Raw genomic sequence first — 18,873 nt, forward strand, 5'->3', positions numbered from 1 at the left:
CATTGGACCTTCATGATAACTCTATAAGGAGGGCCTTACGACTGCCATTTTGAAATGGAGAAACAGGCTCAGAGAGCTCCAGTGGCCTGTCCAGGTTTTCTCAGGGACTGATGCAATCCAGGTCCTGTCTCTTGGGACTTGAAATCCCTGGCTCTCACACTCCTTAGTGAAGAGTGCTGTGGAAGCTTCTTTGAAGGAAGTCCACTAAGCCGCCAGCCCAAAACTTCTCTCTTAATAATAGATCCTAAGAAAGTCCTGCCTTGTTTTATTCACTGATTCATCTCACCAAAGCTTTCACTGGTCAGATTTGGATTTGAGTTTGAACTCTTCTCCCTATCTTAGTCATATTCTCAATTTTACCATTGTATCTTGAAATGGCCAAAAGATGGGAGAGGAGGAATAAACGGATTAAATTTGAACTAGTTTTGTGAACAATCGACACAATTTTAAAAGTTGACTAGAACCCCAAACGTACCTGAGTCTGCTCTGTATGTGAAACATGTAGGGGAAGCTGCTGTGAGGCTCAGATGTTGGATCCCTGAGGATGCTGTTGGTTTTGCTATGAGGAAGTGAGTTTAGCTGTGAAGTTTAGTTTTTACCTTCCACATAAAGGTGCTGTTAAGAGTCTTTACAAATATGTGCAGTATAATTTATTCTTAAGCTCCAAAGTCCATCTCTTCTTTTATTATCTGGCCTGGCTTGGAGATGAGCAGGAAGAGGAGGAATATGCAGATCCCCAAATATAGAAAAGCTCTCCCCCCTCCTTTTTTCTAGGCATGAACTCAACAGAATCCAACTCTTCTGCCTCTGTTAGACCAAAGGTACCGAGTGGCATCCAGGAAGGGACAGTCCCTGACAACACAAGCTCAACGAGGGGTGAGGAAGGCATGAACAAGACCCTCCCAAGCCTCCAGGTAGTCAACCACCAGCAAGGCCCCCACCACAGACACATCCTGAAGCTGCTGCCATCCATGGAGGCCACTGGGGGTGAGAAATCCAGCACGCCTATCAAAGGCCTCAAGAGGGGTCACCCCCGACAGAACTTACACAAGCATTTTGACATCAATGAACATTTGCCCTGGATGATTGTGCTTTTCCTGCTGCTGGTGCTTGTGGTGATAGTGGTATGCAGTATCCGGAAAAGCTCAAGGACTCTGAAAAAGGGGCCCCGGCAGGATCCCAGCGCCATTGTGGAAAAGGCAGGGCTGAAGAAATCCATGACCCCAACCCAGAACCGGGAGAAGTGGATCTACTACTGCAATGGCCACGGTGAGCCTTCTTTTTTCCTTGCTCACACATCCCCCTGCCTTTCCTTTCTCAGTCCTCACTGCCTGAAAGAGGGGGAAATGCAAAGTTTCTAGAAGCTCCTGTCTACCAAGTGCCATTTGGTCCAGTTGTGTTATGAAAAATGAGGTGGTCAGCATTGGATCTAATACATTCAGAGAGAATCACCACTCTGTCCTTTTCTCCCCTGGCACATTTTAAAGGAGAATGTTGACACACCAGAGACCTGAGAATGACCTTTAGGGACTTTGTTCAACCGTGTCATTTAACAAGCGAGGAGGTAGCATTCGGGGAGGTTTGGCTGTGTCCTTGACCCAGGCTGGTTGTTTGTTCAGGACAGACGGGACTGACTCTGTGTCTCCTCTGACCATTGACTACTGAAAAATTAGAGGGCAAAAAATCCAACTTGTCTTAATTAAGTCTGTCTTTTTGACTCTGAACCTTGCTTATAGATTCCTATCACTTTCTCCCATGTGCTTTTCGGCTCCTTGTATTTTTAGGATCCCATTTCTATCAGGAGGATAAGAAGGTCTTTTAGATTTTAGACACCCAAAGCTTAATATACCGGTTATCATCTGAGGCTGGACCCTACATCTTCTACCTAGCAGCCAGCGTGTGTTGATACAGGCTAGAATATTTCAGTTTTTCCTTTTCTGAAGACAAACAATAGCTTACAGAACTTGTCTCTGCAGTGAAATTTGGTCTGAAGACTGCAGTTTTTAGCTTGTGGCAGTAACTTCCCTTTCTTTAAATCCTCAGTGAGATATCAGCCCAAAGTTTTGATAATCTCCTTTAGGTGTCTCCTTTTTAAAGATAAAGGCATAAGCCTAATTTTCTAAAAAAGTCATTTGACCTTTTTTTGCATTGAGTCTTAAAAATGTTTATACCCTTTGCCCCAGTAACTTAATTTTTGTGAATCTGTCATAAAGGTATAAATCAGAAATACTAAAAAAAAGACTTAAGCACTAAGGTCTTAAACTTTAAACTCAGCATTATGTGTAATAAATAAGAATTGGAAATAATCAAAGGTCCAGTTTTAGGGAAATGAAAAAGTAAATTATGGCATATCCATATAGTGGAATACCGTGTTGACATTGAAGATTTAATGGAGTTTTTTTTTTTTTTCCTTTTTACCCATGACATAGGAAAATATTAATACTAAGTTAAAGGAAAAACAACAAAACCAAACCAGGCTATGAACTTTATACAATATAATCCCAATTCTCAAAACTTTGGGAAAAAGACTGAAGAGAAGTATGCCAAAATAAAAATAATGTTTCTTCCAGTTTGGTGGGATGTGGTGGAATTTATATATGTTTCTTTTTCTTCTTTATTAGGTTTCTATTCTTTCCCCCAAATTTTCTATAGTAAGCACATGCAATTTTTATAATCAGATATTTAAAGAAAGTAAAAAAAAAAAACAAAAACCCACCTCATTTTGCTTCCTTTTGCTAGTCTGTATGAATGATCAAAACAAGTGAAAATCAGACTGAAGCCAACATCCTACCTGGGATAGAGCCTGTATAGACCTGAATAAGACATCTCTTTGCCGGCAATGCAGCTGGGGAAGGAAGGCTTCAATTCTCCCCTCCTTTTTAATAAAACATATTTTTAGTTGGACGTCATTTCAGACTTCAGAAAAATTTGCAATAGTACAAAGAATACCAATGTACCTGTGCCCAGATTGAACTATTGTTGACTTTTGCCCTTTTGCTCTATTATTTGCTCTTTTTACATAAAAATACATGCAGACTTTATATTATGACATATGTATAATATAGACTAGTTTATTACATATGATATGATGTTATATAGTATGTATAATATAATGTTCTTTTTTAAAGATATTATTTATTTATTTGAGAGAGAGCATGAGCAAAGGGAGGGGCAGAGGGAGAGGGAGAGGCAGACTCCTCGCTGAGCAGGGAGCCCGATGCAGGGCTCGATCCCAGGACCCAGGGATCATGACCTGAGCCGAAGTCAGACACTTAACCAACTGAGCTACCCGGGTGCTCCTAATGTTTTGTAATATACAATACTTAGTGTATATATACAGACTGTCCCTGATTTAATGATAGTTCAACGTAAGATTTGTTAACATTACAATGATGCCGAAATGATATGCATTCAGTAGAAATCATACTTCAAATTATGAATTTTGATCTTTTCCTGGGCTAGTGATAAGCAGTATGATCCTCTTTCATGATGCTGGGCAACAGCAGTTCCCAATCAGCCACGCAATCACAAGGGTGAACAACCAGTACACTTATAACCATTATGTACCTGAATAACCATTCTGTTTTTCACTTTCGGTAGAGCATTCAATAAATTGCATGAGATATCCAACCCTTTATTTTAAAATACGCTTTGTGTTAGATGATTTTGCCCGATGTAGGCTAATAGGAGTGTTCTGAGCATGGTTAAAGTAGGCTAGGCTAAGGTGTGATGTTTGGTAGATGAGGTATATATTTTTTTTAATTGAGAATAATGGGTTAGATGTATTACATGCATTTACGACTTACTCTATTAAATGATATTTTCAGCCTGCACTGGATTTATCAGGGTGTTACCCATCATAAGTCACTATTGTACATATGTACAGTAATTTTTCTAAATCATTTCATGGCACTTTATGCCTAGATACTTCAGTATGTATTTCCTAACAATTAAGGACAGTCTCTTAAAAAAAAAACGGTCATTTCAACCTCAATCAGTTTAACATGGATACGATATTTTAATTCACTGTCCATATTCCAGTGTTGCCAGTTGACCCAGTAAAGCCCTTGATTGATAGCATCCCTTCTTGCTCTGGTCTAGGATCAGCCTAGGGTCAGATATTTCACTGAATTGCCCTTTAAGTGGCCAGTCAGAACACTCGCTCCGATCTATTTAATTAGGAGAAAATTAGCAGAGAACATCCTGCTGGATTTGTAAATGTCTGGAACTGTCCTCCTACTTTATTAAGAAGTGACTCCATTTCTCTAGTGGTTGCACTTACGGATTAGATCTCAGATAGCTGTATTTCTAAATGCTCTTTTGCAGCCTAGTTGTCAGAATTCTCTGAGAACACCGGGAGTTGTAGAAGTAAAACTGGGTCCAGCAGCAGAAAGCAGCCTAATGCAGTGAGTGACCTGAGACATTCTTATGACCACTGTCACCTTGTAAACTTCCGTGCCTGTGTCCTTGAAACAATATCCTGTTTCGTAAAAAGAAGTGCCAAATCGAACAGAGCCCGGCCATGCCTCCTGCGATAGCAGTACCTGGGCAGTATGCTTTTCCAGCTAAATCACGGTAGTCTCATTCAGGTGCAACCACCTCTTCCCATAGTTTAAACTTTCCCCCAGGTTTTTGCGTTGCTATGTTTATAGTGAAGGTGTTCTCCCCCCCGCCCCCCCCGCTAAGGAAGGTCTCTTCTTTCCAAATTGCTATTCTCAAAGGTACAACCAGGTAAGATCCCATTACAAAGAGAGGTTCTGTTTCATAAAAACTGTTCCGGGGGCTCGGAGAAGCCCCTAGAAACACTACCTGTTTGATCTGATCGCAGTGAGTTCTGGGCAGCAGATGATCCTGTATAATAAGATCTTTCTGTGGTCCTCATCCATTTCCCACTGAATTGTTCATGAGGATGAGAGTGAGGATACAATCACCTAGCTCTGGGGCGTGCTCTATGAGAGGTCGTGTAGGACCTCCCTTACCCCTGCCTACCTTCAGCAGACCTGGCCATGACCCTGATGGCCTTATAGACCATCAGTGCTCTGAAGCTGGGCTATTAGTTCCCATCTTTGTCACCAACAAGAGCCTCTTCTCTGTTAGGCCCCACTCACCCCTCTCTACCTCCCATGGACTTAGGGTTTTTAAAGTTGAACTCTACAAAACTGCAATCCCACTTTTACGGAATGCTAGAGTTGGAAACACCAGATGAGACATGTGGCCAGGAGGATCGAAGAGCGAAGGTGCTGTGGTCCATTGTATTCTTCCTTCCTTTCTGCAGTCATAGCAATGTTACATCTAGCAGGTTGGGACTGTACTGTGGTTCCCTGTAATATGTCTCCTGCAGCAACAGAATTAGAAGTCCCTTCAGAATTTTTAGACACAAAAGTGTGTGAGAGTTTATTACCTGGTCCGAGTGTCATCAAGATGTAAGTCTATTGTTAATGCTCCATTTGCCATGTTTTTGTCACTTTTGAAAACCTTTAGTTCTTTCTGTAGTATAACCCCAACACAATGAGGCAAATGGTAGGTCCAAAATGGCTCATTTAAAGTTAAGAAGAGTGTGGGTCACATTAATTGGGAGGTTACACAGGAAACAGTAGTTTTTGTTTTGTTTGTTTTGTCACAAAAGGCACAAAAGTAAAGATAGTGAAACCCGGTCTGTACCTAACCGGCCATACGTTGCAATGCGAGAGGCTCATATGATCTCAGAATAGTCGTGCCATTCACTTCCTGGTAACCATGGAAGGTCGAGAACTGTGGCCCAGTCCCCCTTGAGAACAGGGATGCTGAGGATGACCATCAGCTGCCGCTCTCTCTTCACCGTTCCTTTATGGGCCATTTCTATTTACCTTTCCTTCTCTCTTCCCTCTTCTCTCTCCCTTCCCTACTTGTCTCTCTTTTCCTTCCTTTATTTCCCCTCCTCTTCAACTATTTGCAAAAGGTGTGAAGTTGGCTTCCCGGCCAACCTGTTGGCCTAGGGCTCTGGAGGGGAAGTTTGAAAAGCAGGTCGAAGAGTAGAAATCCCCTGGAAAATGCTTGTACAAATGAGAGGAAAATCCCGAGAGGAGGGCCCTGCAAGGTGATAAAAGGAGCAAGAAATGGACAGTATTTCTCCCTGGTCATTTTTCCTTTTTCTCTCAGGCTTCAGGCTATGATGATAAAATGAGAGAAACAGGAATTGGATTTATCTCGTTTACACTGAGCTTAGTTCCTGATTAGCACATTCTTAGTCCTGTGTCTTGGGGAGATAGTAAGCATTTGACAGGGGCAGCGATCCCTTCGGGGGTAGCTACTTCAAGCACATGACCTATAAGGACAGCAGCATCTCCTTTCAATGGATCGCAGAAGCGATAATGCAGCCAGGTGGCATACTCTTTCTCAAGCAGACTGTTTTGTAACCCCAGTAGCAAAAGGGTAAAGGACTCATTCTGTAGAACTAGGTTCTAAGATGCTCTTTCTTAATTCCTGTAGCTCTTATTGTCTGTCACTGTTTAATTGCTTGTGTGTATGTGGTTTATCTCCCCACATTGCTTCTAAGTCCTTAGAGAGCAGACTCTGGGTTTTATTTGTGTGACCCCATGCCTGGTCAATAGCACGGGGTCCTGGGAGGGGTGGTCTGGAGCCCGGCTGGCCCATACGGTAGCCACCCGTGCTATGTAATTTAAAGGTAAAATGAACTAAAATAAAAAATTCAGTACCTCAGTTGTACCAGCCACAGTTCAAAGGCTCGACAACCACATGTGGCTACTAATTGCCATATTGGACAGGACGGATAGAAAACATTTCCATCATAGAAAGTTCTCCTGGATAACACTAGTTGAGAGCAACCATGAACTAATTCATCTACTTAATCCTTTTCAAGGTTGGATTGTTTTCAACCCACTGAACTATTGGATTTTTTTTCCTTTTGACTTATAATAATATTTGCTGTTAGGGATTAAGGTGGGTTCTTGACACGAAATTGCCATAGATACCAAGAATTCTTATTCAGAGCTAATGGACGCTTCCATGACAGCAGTGCTTTAAAATATGCAAAAAACAGCTACAAAAAACTGCTGATATTCCTCCACCTGCTTTGCTTCTTCAGAGTGGAACGCTTTCGCCCATGGACACTGGGAAGCTGGGTGATGGGAAGAGAGAGAAAACCGCTAACTCCTGAACGCTTCAATGCTTGTGTTTAAGCAGAACGGAAAAGGCTTAGTCTGGTGGGGGGCCTTAAGCAGAGAAGCCTATGGGAGTCTTGTGGTTGGGTCAGAGGCGAGAGCAGCAGAGGTGGTGGAGACAAGGAGGCTTTGGGAGGAAAGCAGTATCACAAACTAGAAATGACAGCCGTAAAGCTGGGCTCTCAAATTCTAGATTTTCCATTCCCTGTCCATTTCAGTGAAGACCTTTTACTTCTCTGGGCCTCTGTTTATAAGGTTAGAAAAAAGGTGTTATCATATGTGCTTAAGAGCAGACTCTGGAATCTGGTTGCACTTACTAGCTATGTGATCAAGGTCCAGTTGGTTAACCACTTGGTGCGGTATGTTGCTGGCATCCAGCCAGTGGTCTGCAAAGTGCCAGTGGTGACGAGGGTGGTGGCGATGGTGGAGATGACTCATCGTCACCTCCGTCCTCTCTGGTAATCTCTCGGTTTCCTGGTTCACTCACAGAAAGAATGACCCTGAAAAAGGCGAAAGTAGTCTCCTTTATAATGCATGCAGCTGCACTTAAGGAAGTAGTCTGGTTCTTCTTGGAGAGCTTCTTGAGTTCCAGCCACTAGTGTTCCGCCTTATATTTAGCAGTAACTGTTGCCCAGTCTGTGGACTACTGAAGGGATGAGTTATAAAACAGGACCATCAGATACCTGTGGGAGTGAGGAAAAGGTGGCAGTTATCTTGTAATTTGCTTACAAATTGCTCCATCCTTCCTCCGTCTCCTCCTGAAAAATACTAGTTTTTACCTCAAGACCTCAGCCGCGCACTTGCTACACCGTGTCTGTCAGGCGAACCAGAACCATAGAGGGAGAGAGAGTAGCTTGGGGTGCAATCTGCCCGCCTACCTTTCATCTGTTTGCTCGGGAAACCGGTATACTTTGAGTGGAGAGAGGGGCCAAGAGGGACAGTAGACAGACGCCACCAGCTGTAGACTCCAGCGCACCCCAGCTGTCCTCAGAGAGAACCCCAGAGAGTGAATGGTTGTGAATATCTTCTTAGTTCAGTGCCCGAATAGTGCTGTGGAGGAGAGTTGGAAGGAGGCACGCCGGAGTGCTACACAGGGTAAGGATATCCCAGATGCAGTCCTTTTAACAAGTATGAGCTGGTTGAGCAGAGCCATGGGTTTATTCTTCAGAGTCTGGGTTGCAGCCCACAGGCGGAGCCGTGGCGGCAGAAATGACCTTGGCTTATGAGACCTGACGTCCGGATCTTGTTCTGCTAAGAGGCTGCATGACCCCCCGCAGAAGGCTACCTCTCTTTGAATCTCAACTTTGTTTGTAAAATGAGGAAACTTGAACCCCTCACCACAGGGACACCCGATTTCAATCTACGTGACCATTTTGCTGTAACCGAGCATACTGCCGCCCCGCCGATGTCTGTCCTGGGAAACACTGCCCTGATTGATCCTGCGGGGTGCTGGCGAGTGGAGTACAGGGGCTGCCAGGCAGAGATAAGAGGCCAGGCTTCACCCCACACGGATGCCGAGGAAGGGCTGTCTGTGTGCTCGCTGCCACACGGCAGAGCTTTCCCTCGTGCTTCCAGCAGAGTAAGGTCAGTGCAGCGAGAATTTCCAACTTAAGTCAGGACACTTGGGGGGCGGGGGAGGCCCAGGAGAACGTGCAGTAACTGCACATGCTTTTAGGAAGAGTGTGAGACATTTCGGTAGCATGGTAGCAACTGAACAGCTATTAGAAACTGCTTTTAGGTCTTTCAGTCCCTTCAAGTGTGTCACCTCGATTGCAGTGGAGAAGCTGTGTCCAAGGCACTCATGCATTTCTGGATTTTTTATGCTGAGGGAGACCTTGGTCTCCTCCTATGGGCCAGGGAGCCCCAGTCACAACAGAGTTCCTGAGAACAGCTTTGCACTTGGTAAATGCTTTCCTGCTTTGGACAAGTTACTCCACTCGTATGGGCTGGCGGGAGGCCAGCAGCTCATATACACCTGTCATGGGTGGGCAGCTCCTAGGATACATGTGTTTAGGCCGTACCTTCCTCTCAGTCTAACTATCAGTAAAGAAGTTCAGACTTTTGCTATACTGAAACTCTCTTTAACTTTCATGTATTCTTATTAGTTCTTGTTACCTCATTAGTGTGAGCGTTACTGTCCCCTATAAAGAAGTTCTTAGGGGCGCCTGGGTGGCTCAGTTGGTTAAGCATCTGCCATCAGCTCAGGTCATGATCCCAGGGTCCTGGGATCAAGCTCCATATCGGGCTCCTTGCTCCGCAGGAAGCCTGCTTCTCCCTCTCCCTCTGCCTGCTGCTCCTCCTGCTTGTGCTCTCTCTCTCTCTCTCTCTCTGTGTCAAATAAATAATTTTTTTTTAAAGAAGTTCTTAAATTACACATTTACCACAGATCCATGTATCTTTGTAATTCGTTGGGTCTTTGTGCTTGAATTTTTATAAGATAATCTAACAGCAATCCTTGAGGCTGGGGGAATAATGTTCCCCAAGAGTGGAAGGCTGGGGTTACAGAAAGAATTTATTTCACTGTCCACAGGATTTGTCTTTAGCCAGGACAGCCAAGAATTTCTTCAGGGAAAAATGCTATGAGGGATATCAGATTGGAGAGGAGCTATTCTCCCTTTTAGTTACACGTTTCTCCCTCTCTTTTTGGTCTTTTGCTGTATTACCTCCTGTTTGAGAGTTGTTGTCCAGATGTTGAATTATTTTCCTAAAGAGAAACTCAGTGGTCAATCTGCCTCATTCTTTGGCTGAAGTAGGGGACTGTGGGATCTGAAGTAAACTTTCCCTGTTTGTAGCCAGGTTCACCTTTAAGGAATCCCAAGGCAAAAAAAAAAAAAAAAAAGAAAGAAAGAAAAAAAGAAAAGATTAGGAAATTTTAAACACGACTCATTATTAAACTGCTTAACTTCTGTTGTTTTTCATTTAATTATATGTATGTGAACACAAAGTTCAAGGTACTGTCCTAGGACTAGGCTTTAGTGACATAAAGCTTATTTGTTTTAGGTTTCTTTGGTGAGAGCTTCAAGTTGGAGATCATGGAGAATTGTGTGTGTGTGTGTGTTTTGTGTGTGTTTGTGTCTAATCCCCCATTTTACAGAAGCTGAAACTGAGTCCCAGGGAAGAACAGTGCCTTGCCCAAGGTTACGTGGCCAGTAGGGTGAGAGAAGAGACTAGGGCTGAGTCTCCTGACTCCTGGGACAGTGCTTTTTATATTTCATGTTGCCTCTCCATTCAGGGGACTACAGGGTACTGCTCAGAACCAGAGGCTGTCGTGGTTTGGAAGCTATTACTCCAGTTTCTCGAATGACAAAGTGAAGAGGCTGTTCACCTGTGAGGCTACTGAAGGCTGCCCCTGGGGGTGCAAAAGAACTTAGCCCTTTGGCCTCAGGGATTCAGGAGTGGATGAGGGAGAAAGAGATGAAGGCGTGTTTTGGAGGGGAACATCCTCTGGCTTGTTTCTCCCTGGATTGCCTTCATGGGAGTGGTGATGGTCCATAGGTGGTCATTTAGTGTCGGGGGGCGGAGATGGCCAAGCATCTTCATTGGATGATTTCAGACTGGGGGAGGTGAAGGAGCTGATGGCTGGAGATGAATTAGATCTTGGCGGCAGGTGAAAGTAAAGAAATGCTTAAAACTCACAATCTACATGGAACCTTCCCACCTTGACCTTGAAGAGACAAAATCATCCCCTCTTCATTTATCCTTTCTTTACACCCTCTTAGCCTGTCTCTCAGGCACTTGATCACCTTTCTGGTTGCTCTTGACATTCTCTGACTTGAACTCAGTTTTACTTGAAGATGCCCTTGTCCAGGATTATTCTATAAGCAAATTGCTCCAAGGCAACCTGTGTAAGGCCTTATTATTGACACACTGGTGTGGGGGGAAAGAGAGAAGTAATACTTCATGGTTATTGAATGCTTAGTGTGTGCCAGGCACTATTCTGTGGGATTTATAAGTACTTTCTTATTTAATTCCTAGAACAACCTTCTAATGTCAGGATCATGCCCATTTTACATACTAAGAACATAGAGGTACAGAAGGGTTACATGACCTGACAAAGGTCATACCTCAAGTCTGTGGTGAGCCAGGACTAGCATTCAGGCGGTCGGCCTTGGATTCTGAGCTGGTAACTAGTGTGCAACACAGCAGCTCACTCGTGTCTCTCCATTGTTTGGAGGAAGGGTGGAGTGTGGGCAGACAGCTGAAACCTAGATTATCACAAATATATCGTTGTAACAGACTTTATTTCCATTTGTCTCCTTTTCTATGACTCCATGAAGGGGAGTAAGGGTTGGCGGAAGACATATTCAAAAGTTTTACATTCAAAGAAGCAAGCAAGGCTCAAGAAAGATGGGTTGGTAACACTGTGCATAGTCCCAGGAGGCAGCATGGTGCTGTGAGGGATGAGGGGCCGATGGGTCGGACTGACCTGGGTTTTGACTCTCAGCCCTCACTAGGCAACTGTGCCAAGCTACCGAACCTCTCCTCAGTTTTTCTATCTGGAATGTGGACATAACTCCCGTCTCATGGGATTGTTTCTGAGGACCGAATGAGATCATATGTAATATTGATCAGGCTGTGAGCTCTGCTTCTTTTTCTTTCTCTTTCCTCACGGGAAGGTCAGGAAGTTAAGCTGTACTCAGCATTCGTGGAGAGCTGAGGTCAGGGCAGAGGGACAGTTGTATCCGATCTACACAAGTAGAACTCCATTAAGGGTGAGACTTAATGAGTCATAGGCGCCAGGAGAAATGGCTGCAGAGAAAACATCTATACAAGAACACTGGCCATAACACGCCTCAAGGCCTGATTGAGCAGTACAAAAACAGCTTAAAAGGAACTGATGGTGTGGCATATGGCTCTGGTTCTCAGCATTCTCGAGGGTGAGACAAAGGACTTCTGCTCATCCAGCCTGCTCCCGTGGTGTGAGGAGCACTTCTGAGACAATAGTGCGGCCTGGGGCCATGGGAGGGGGGGAGCACCCCATGCCCAGGGGGCAGGTGCAGTGGGTCAGCGTTGGCTGTGAGGGAAGCTGTGCAAAGGGACGGAGCTTGTGGGGCCTGATGGTGCTCATGGGTATGATGAAGGTCTTGGATTCAAGATCTCTAACGTCTTCCATTCTAAAATCCAATCCTTCAGTGTTGCAGAAACTGAACGGTGAAGTTAAACACAATCCACAACCAAACCGCTTCTGTGTCTCAGGCTTGAAACCCCAAGATGAAGTTCAAGTACAGACCAGCTGGCTTGGTGGTTAAACCTCGTATTTGCATTAACTTGATTGCGTAACTTTATTTGTATAAGACTGATATCCCAGTCTGTATGTAAAGACTTTTCTTGGGGGAAACAGTGCTGCTTCAGAACCGGGACATAATTTGCTTGTGTTCTTATTTAAAAAATTCAGACCCAGTCCTTGAACGAAGCTGCATTTTGGGTGTGGAGAGTTTCTGGTAATAGAGCTTTTGTTTCTTCCGTCCTGTCCGCTATCCACAACCCACTGCTCAAGCGAAGCAATACATGACATCATCTCACGTTACCTAGCAAACACGCAAAACCTCTCCCTTCTCATCTGCCTTGTCTTTTGGTCTTAGTCAGGAACAGCATTCTTGGTTCTGGGTCCTTAGGAATCCCAATGAGAGGCTTAGGAGATGTGTTTCCTTTCTTCCCAAATTGTGGTTCCTCCTTTAGGATGGGTCAGGTGTGGGAGAATTGGTCTTTGTGGGGGTTGTGAAGGAAACTCTTAGATTCCCAGCTCTGCAGCCTTCCTCCTCTTTCCAGGGATGCAGTTCAAGTGGGATGGTATTTCTGGCATTAATCTTTCCTCAAGGTTGCAGTGACTGGTTAGGGGACAGATGTTGAGTAACCAGAAGCTGTGCCCCATATGTATTTGAACAGTATCAATATTCTCTTCCATCAGGTTTCAGGAATGACTTAAAACATTTCAACTGAATTGTGAAAACTACTCTATGCAGTGTTCAAAGAAGAACAAATGTGTGTTAGGAATTTGATAATAAGTACTTCTCCACTCTTTTTTTTTTCCCTAAAGTGACACTGTGAGGTGTTTCTTAGTATTGACATAGGCAAGGTCACGACGTGATTCTGGGATGCAAAGAAGACCTGTTACACTGTGATTACGAAATCTATTTTTCTAACCTTATAAGAAAGGTCTTTGCTGCCATTAAGTCTTGTTTACTTTTCTTCAACAAAGACTTATCTCATGCTGACCGAGCGCCATATCCTGCCCTAAGTATTTTCAAAATATTAACCTGATTTCCATAACCCTGGGACGTAGGCCACTATCATCACCACTTTACAGATGGGGACACTGAGGCTGAGGGAGTAACTCGCTCCAGGTCACACAGCTAGGAAGTGGCAAAGCTGGGTTTTTAAAACTTGGGTACCAGTCTGACTCTAGATACTGCCCCGTGATTCTTACAGTCTGGATTTCCCATGAATCACCTGAGGCTGGAAATGTCTAGGTTTCTATGGTTGATTTTTTTTTTTTTTTAATCATGCTCCATTAAGAAAATGTTATTCCCTTAGCAAAGCCCAGCTTGTTCTAAAGTAAAACAACTACAAAATTATCATCAGTAAGGAGTTGTCCTTTGTAGAAGTCACACTGGTTTCCTCCTTTTTGCTTTTTTTCTTCGATTGCTTGAAAGGGGAAAATTCGAAAGCCAGATACCCAATGGGCTCAAGGCCCCAAGGGTTCTTGGAAAAAATAAAGGCTGTGACCGATAAGTCAGAGGTGCTTTGCTAATCAGAAGTCACGTCTGTTGAACTTGGGTTTTCTCAGCCCCAGACAGCGGACAGCTGCGAGCAGAGAAACATTCCTTCTTTGCCTGAAGCCTCCTTGACTAAAAATTCCAGATGGCCCAAATTTCCTATGGGAAGTAGACTGGAAGTGTAACCACCAGGAAGCTGGGCTGAAGGGAGCGGATTGTTTCACTGAAGAGGTTGCTGTGTCCTTTGCCCCATCCCTGGGGCTGCCCTACTGCAGTGATTTTCCAGCGGCTGCAAGAGGCTTCCCCCTGCCCCGGAACCCCTCACCCTACTGCCTTCACCTTTGCATCCAGCGATGCCACTTTCAGCAGACCGCACCTTTCTGTTTAACCGCTGAGGATGTCTGGGGATTATACAGCAGGCAGAACTGTTGCAGGAGAAAAGCCTCTTCTTATCACTGTAGCCTAAAAAGCATTATCTCATGCCCAGAGAGGCCAGAGAGGGGCTTTTGCCCTGGGGTGTCACAGGCGGCTGTCCACCCACCCCAGGCTCGCCCACTGATGACGTCTTCCTCTAGGCTTTAGGGTATAAAAGGTATTTATTTTTAAATGCGTATTTTATTTTGTAATTTACCTAACTAACAGCTTTTGAATTTAAGCTGTTTGGGATATTGAAAGACAAATCAGCGTTCTCCCCCTACGTAGGACTATAAAATACAAAAGGAAACAAACAAAATCCTTAAAAATGAGTGCCCTTGAATCAACCTGGTCAGGTGTTATGTAAGCAGATTTTGCCGAGGAGGAGGAATTTCTAGATTTCTGTTGATCGTTCTTCAGGAGTAACTGGCTGTTAACATTGCGGGGTATGCACAGAATTTGACACATTGTGTGTTGATGGTATGTCGACTTCTAAAACATAGGTGGGTTCAAGTTTACATGTTTAAAAAATAGTGACTCTTACTATGTCTTACCAAATCTAAGACACCACTGATGGTGACATATCATTTTCTTATATGCCACTAAGGAAGAAAACCCACCGTCACCAAACTGTGAAAAGGCGTTGATTCAAATACGGGTTCAGATGTCCTAGGACCCGTGAACTATGGCAGTATCTTAGCCACAATCTTGTGTCTTTTCCATAGGGTCTGACCACATGATTCTAACTGCACTGTTCAGTTTAGTTTCCTCTAAACTGAACCTCTTTCAGCTCTTGGCCTCTTGGCAGCATTGAACACTCTTGATTTCCTTCTCCGCGAAACACTTCCTTACCTTGGCCTCCAGGACACTGTTCTCTGCTGGTCGTCCTCCCATCTCTCTGGCCATTCCTTCTTCATCTCCTTGGCTGGTTCCTCCTCTTTCACTTGACCTGTGAACAGTGGACAGCCCCAGGGCTTTTCTCCCTGCACATGCTCCCTCCTGTGGTGACCCAGACCTCTAAAGACCATCTATCTTTGCTGGTGATTCCCAAGTGCGTAGATCCAGCCTGGTTCTTGCACCTGAACACAACATGTGAATACCCTCTCCCTTGCGTGACTGACCCAGATGTCTAGATGCTCGACACCTAAGCTGTCTAAACCAAATCCCAAAGCACAACCCCACGTCAGTCACCCATTGCAGAAAGAGCCCCCTCCAGCCTTCCAGTTGCTTAGGCCAGAACATTAGAGAGTGCCTCCTTCCCTTCTCTTGCACCCCGTAGTTAGCAAACCCGGTAGCAGATCCCATCAGCTCTTCCTTCAGAATCTATACAGAAGTTGACCATTTCCTATCATTTCCACTATGGCCCCTCTGGCCCAAATGAAGTCAGTCCCCTCCCTTGGATAATGGCTGTGGGCTCTGACCAGTGGCTCCTCCTCTGCCTGTGACCTTTCCATATATTCCTGACACAGCAGCCAGAATGATCCCGCCCAAATGGAAGTCACATGGTGCCATTCAAGACTGAGACATTAAGACTTTTTTAATAGTCTCCAGGGACTTTTTGTTGCATGCAGAGTAGCAGCCTCAAGACCCAGTGCAATCCGTACTCGCCATTTGTCTCTCAGCCTGTGACCCCCGTCACCCTCCCCCTTTGCCCACTGGCTTCCACCACACCAGCCCCCCCTGCTCCTCCTTGTGCATGCCAGTGCCTTTCCATCCCCCAGACCTGCCGTTCCTTCTGCCTAGGAGTCCATTCCCTCACATACCTGCATGCCTTGCTGTCTTACTTCCTTTAGGTCTTGATTCAAATGTTAACCTCAGCAAGGTCACCTTTTAGCTTTGAGGACAAAGGCCCCATATCTAAAAATGACAGTCCTGCCCTCCCATCCCTGGTCCCTGCTTTATTTTCCTCTTCAGCAGGGCCTCACTATCTATCACTAAATATTTTATTACATCCCGTGTCCCCCAGGAGAATGCAGGCTTCACGAGGAAAGGCTTTGGTTTTGCTCTGTCCCGCCATGCCCCCAGAGCCTAGAATAGGGTCAGGGGATGGAGTCACTGCTCCATACATTTTTGTTGGATAAATAAATGAACAATTTCAGACACAGACTAAGACCAGGAGGAAGGAGGGATTTTTGGCTTTGTGCTTTTTGTTTTCCTCCATGGGATGAAATAAAAGGTTATTGGTTTTCCTTACCGCAGCAGTGGCATCTGGTTTTTCCATCTGGAAAATTGTCTACTGTTTTGATAGCACTTGTCATTGGTAAACAGTCCATCATTAGCTTGATGAGACCTTTGCACAGGTTTGTCAGTAGCTTAGGGAATTCGTCTGAACTTATGATGATTGTCCATTGAACCTTCAATAAGATAGTGATTAATTCTGCTTCAGAAGTCACTTTTTGGGTTAAAATGAGGTCTAAGCAGTTCCTATAACATTTGTACTTCAACTAGGGAAGGGGTATTTTTAACTTGGGGCATTCTGGGCTCCCAAGTGCTGATAAAGCAGTTTCCTGTGTGATGTATTGGGAGTGATTCCTGTTGATAGCCCATTTTTAAATCATCCTATGATATAGTAGTTACTACAAAACACACGCACATGTTTCGAGTTTGTTGCTTTTAGAAGCACTTACTGTAATTGGGCCAGACAGACCTTGGTCTAGACAGTTGCTCTCTGCAGGGGCAGAACCCAGGAGACCTTTCTTCTGGTGCCTGACATGGACGTAGTGGACCACCCTGATGGAGAGGAGGGCACCGCCAGACAGAGAGGCTCTTGCACAAGAACGGGGTTCCTGTGCCAGGAAGCCTAGCTTCCACCCATCGGGGACCACATGAGATTGATCTGGCATGGCTTCACGACAAGGGTGTGTTGGCATGTGGCCCCCCCCATGTTCTCAGTGGCAGCAGCCATAGAGATTAATGAGATGATAAAAGGTGTGTGTAGGAGATCAGGCAAGAGGGGAAGCTGACAAAAAAGGCTCTCATTCATTCATTCATCCATTTAAGATGATCATTGTATTCCTAGTATGTGCTAGGCTCTGGGAGGTGATGGAGATAATGATAGTCAAAGTCGACATGGGGCTTGGGCAGAAGGTGGTCAGAAAAGGCATGAGTGAGGACATGACCATTGTATAGGGAAGAACATCAATTCTAGGAAGGCTAAAGCCACGCTTGTATTCAGATTTCGAACTTGACATACATTGCTCTGTACATACATTGGATGTGCTGCCCCTGTACCTGCAGTTCAGAAGCCTGAGGTCACAGCATGTGCTAATAAAGAGCAATGTCTAGGGGACAGGAATTAGGGTGATGGTAGAAGGGAGAGAACCTTGAACTCATTGTCTCCTGTTTTTTGTGTGCCTCACAGGAGACTGCTTTGTGTAGAGAAACCAGTATGGGGATAACTGTGGAGTCATCTGTCCTGGGAGGAGGTTGTGTATTAATTGCCTCGATGGGAATTTTCTCATTATTTGTCCCTCTGTCTCTCTTTCTAGAAGAATAATGAGAACTGACATTACATTTCACAAGCATGGGAGATGGCTGTGTGAATGCTCGAATCTTTTAAATGATGAGAATTTGGTACCATTATATGGTGGTACCATAAGTTTGGTACCAAAGTCTATAACCTGCTCATGTCTCCCATGAACGTGTTCTGTGTGAAGCCGGGTGCAGATCATGAAATGGGGTGCTGTGTTGTGCATTACAAATGGCCTTTGTTTCCTCGGGCTCTGTCATCACTGTCCTTCATCACTCATCCAGCGAGGCTTTAATGTGGGTTCTTAAGGATGGCACCCATTTCAGGTATTTATCTCTAAAAGGAAAGAGCTCTAACACCTTCTCTGATGATAAAGGTCAATTCAGGTTTTTATGAAAAGACGTGGAACTCTTTTTTTTTTTTGCATACTGGAGCTGACATTGAGCTTAAAGCAATGAGCCTCAAATTAATGTTGTCACCCCGATAAGATCTAATTCAGGATTTTAGAAAGCACTAGAAAATGCCTTTTCATCCACAATAGCCCAGTCGATGGTCTCATGCCTCTGTTCTCGCGTTCGCTCATGGGGGATCTGGGCAGTGTCAGCAGCGAGTACTGATGGGACGCCCTCCATGTCTTTTTCTTTGACATTTGCCTTTCTCTGAATGGGGCCCTTCAGGGTGGTGGTGCCCCTTTTGACATGTACTGGTGAGGTGCCGGAAAGCACAGGAAGCCAGGATTGTGGCGCTTGCCTTCATCATTCAGTACCTACAGTCCTGGCGCTAAAACCCATGTCTCTGCAAAACTCCCACCAACTTTTAGGTCCATTGCCCCGATGACTTGTCCGTGCAGAGATGGCGGGGATGGGGGACGCGAAACTGACGTGTGCTCAGGTTCTTGGCTTGCTGGTTTTACTACGTGATCCCATAAATCGCCTTACCTACCCTATGAGAGGAGAGGTGGTGGTGTCCTTTTATTGATGTGGACACTGAAATCGTAGAGGTGCTCGATTTTCAAGGTCACACAACTGACAAATCATGGCATTTGAATCCATAGCTCGTGATGGCCAAGTTCATGATCTTTCCACTACCTGCTCCTTACAATTCAAAAGCTCTG

The 18,873-nt window shown here is 44.8% G+C and overlaps 1 protein-coding gene across 1 annotated transcript in view; it reads left to right on the forward strand.

Annotated features, from left to right (window-relative positions):
• The window catches only part of TNFRSF21 (TNF receptor superfamily member 21), a 67,597-nt gene that overhangs the window by 22,391 nt on the left and 26,333 nt on the right, over positions 1-18,873 (forward strand). Inside the window, exon 3 of the mRNA XM_027600980.2 lies at positions 775-1,269. Within this exon, the coding sequence (XP_027456781.1) occupies positions 775-1,269 (495 nt within the window). The remainder of the gene's footprint in view (positions 1-774; positions 1,270-18,873) is intronic.

Source organism: Zalophus californianus, chromosome 7 (genome assembly GCF_009762305.2).
Source record: "Zalophus californianus isolate mZalCal1 chromosome 7, mZalCal1.pri.v2, whole genome shotgun sequence".
Lineage (NCBI taxonomy): Eukaryota > Metazoa > Chordata > Mammalia > Carnivora > Otariidae > Zalophus > Zalophus californianus.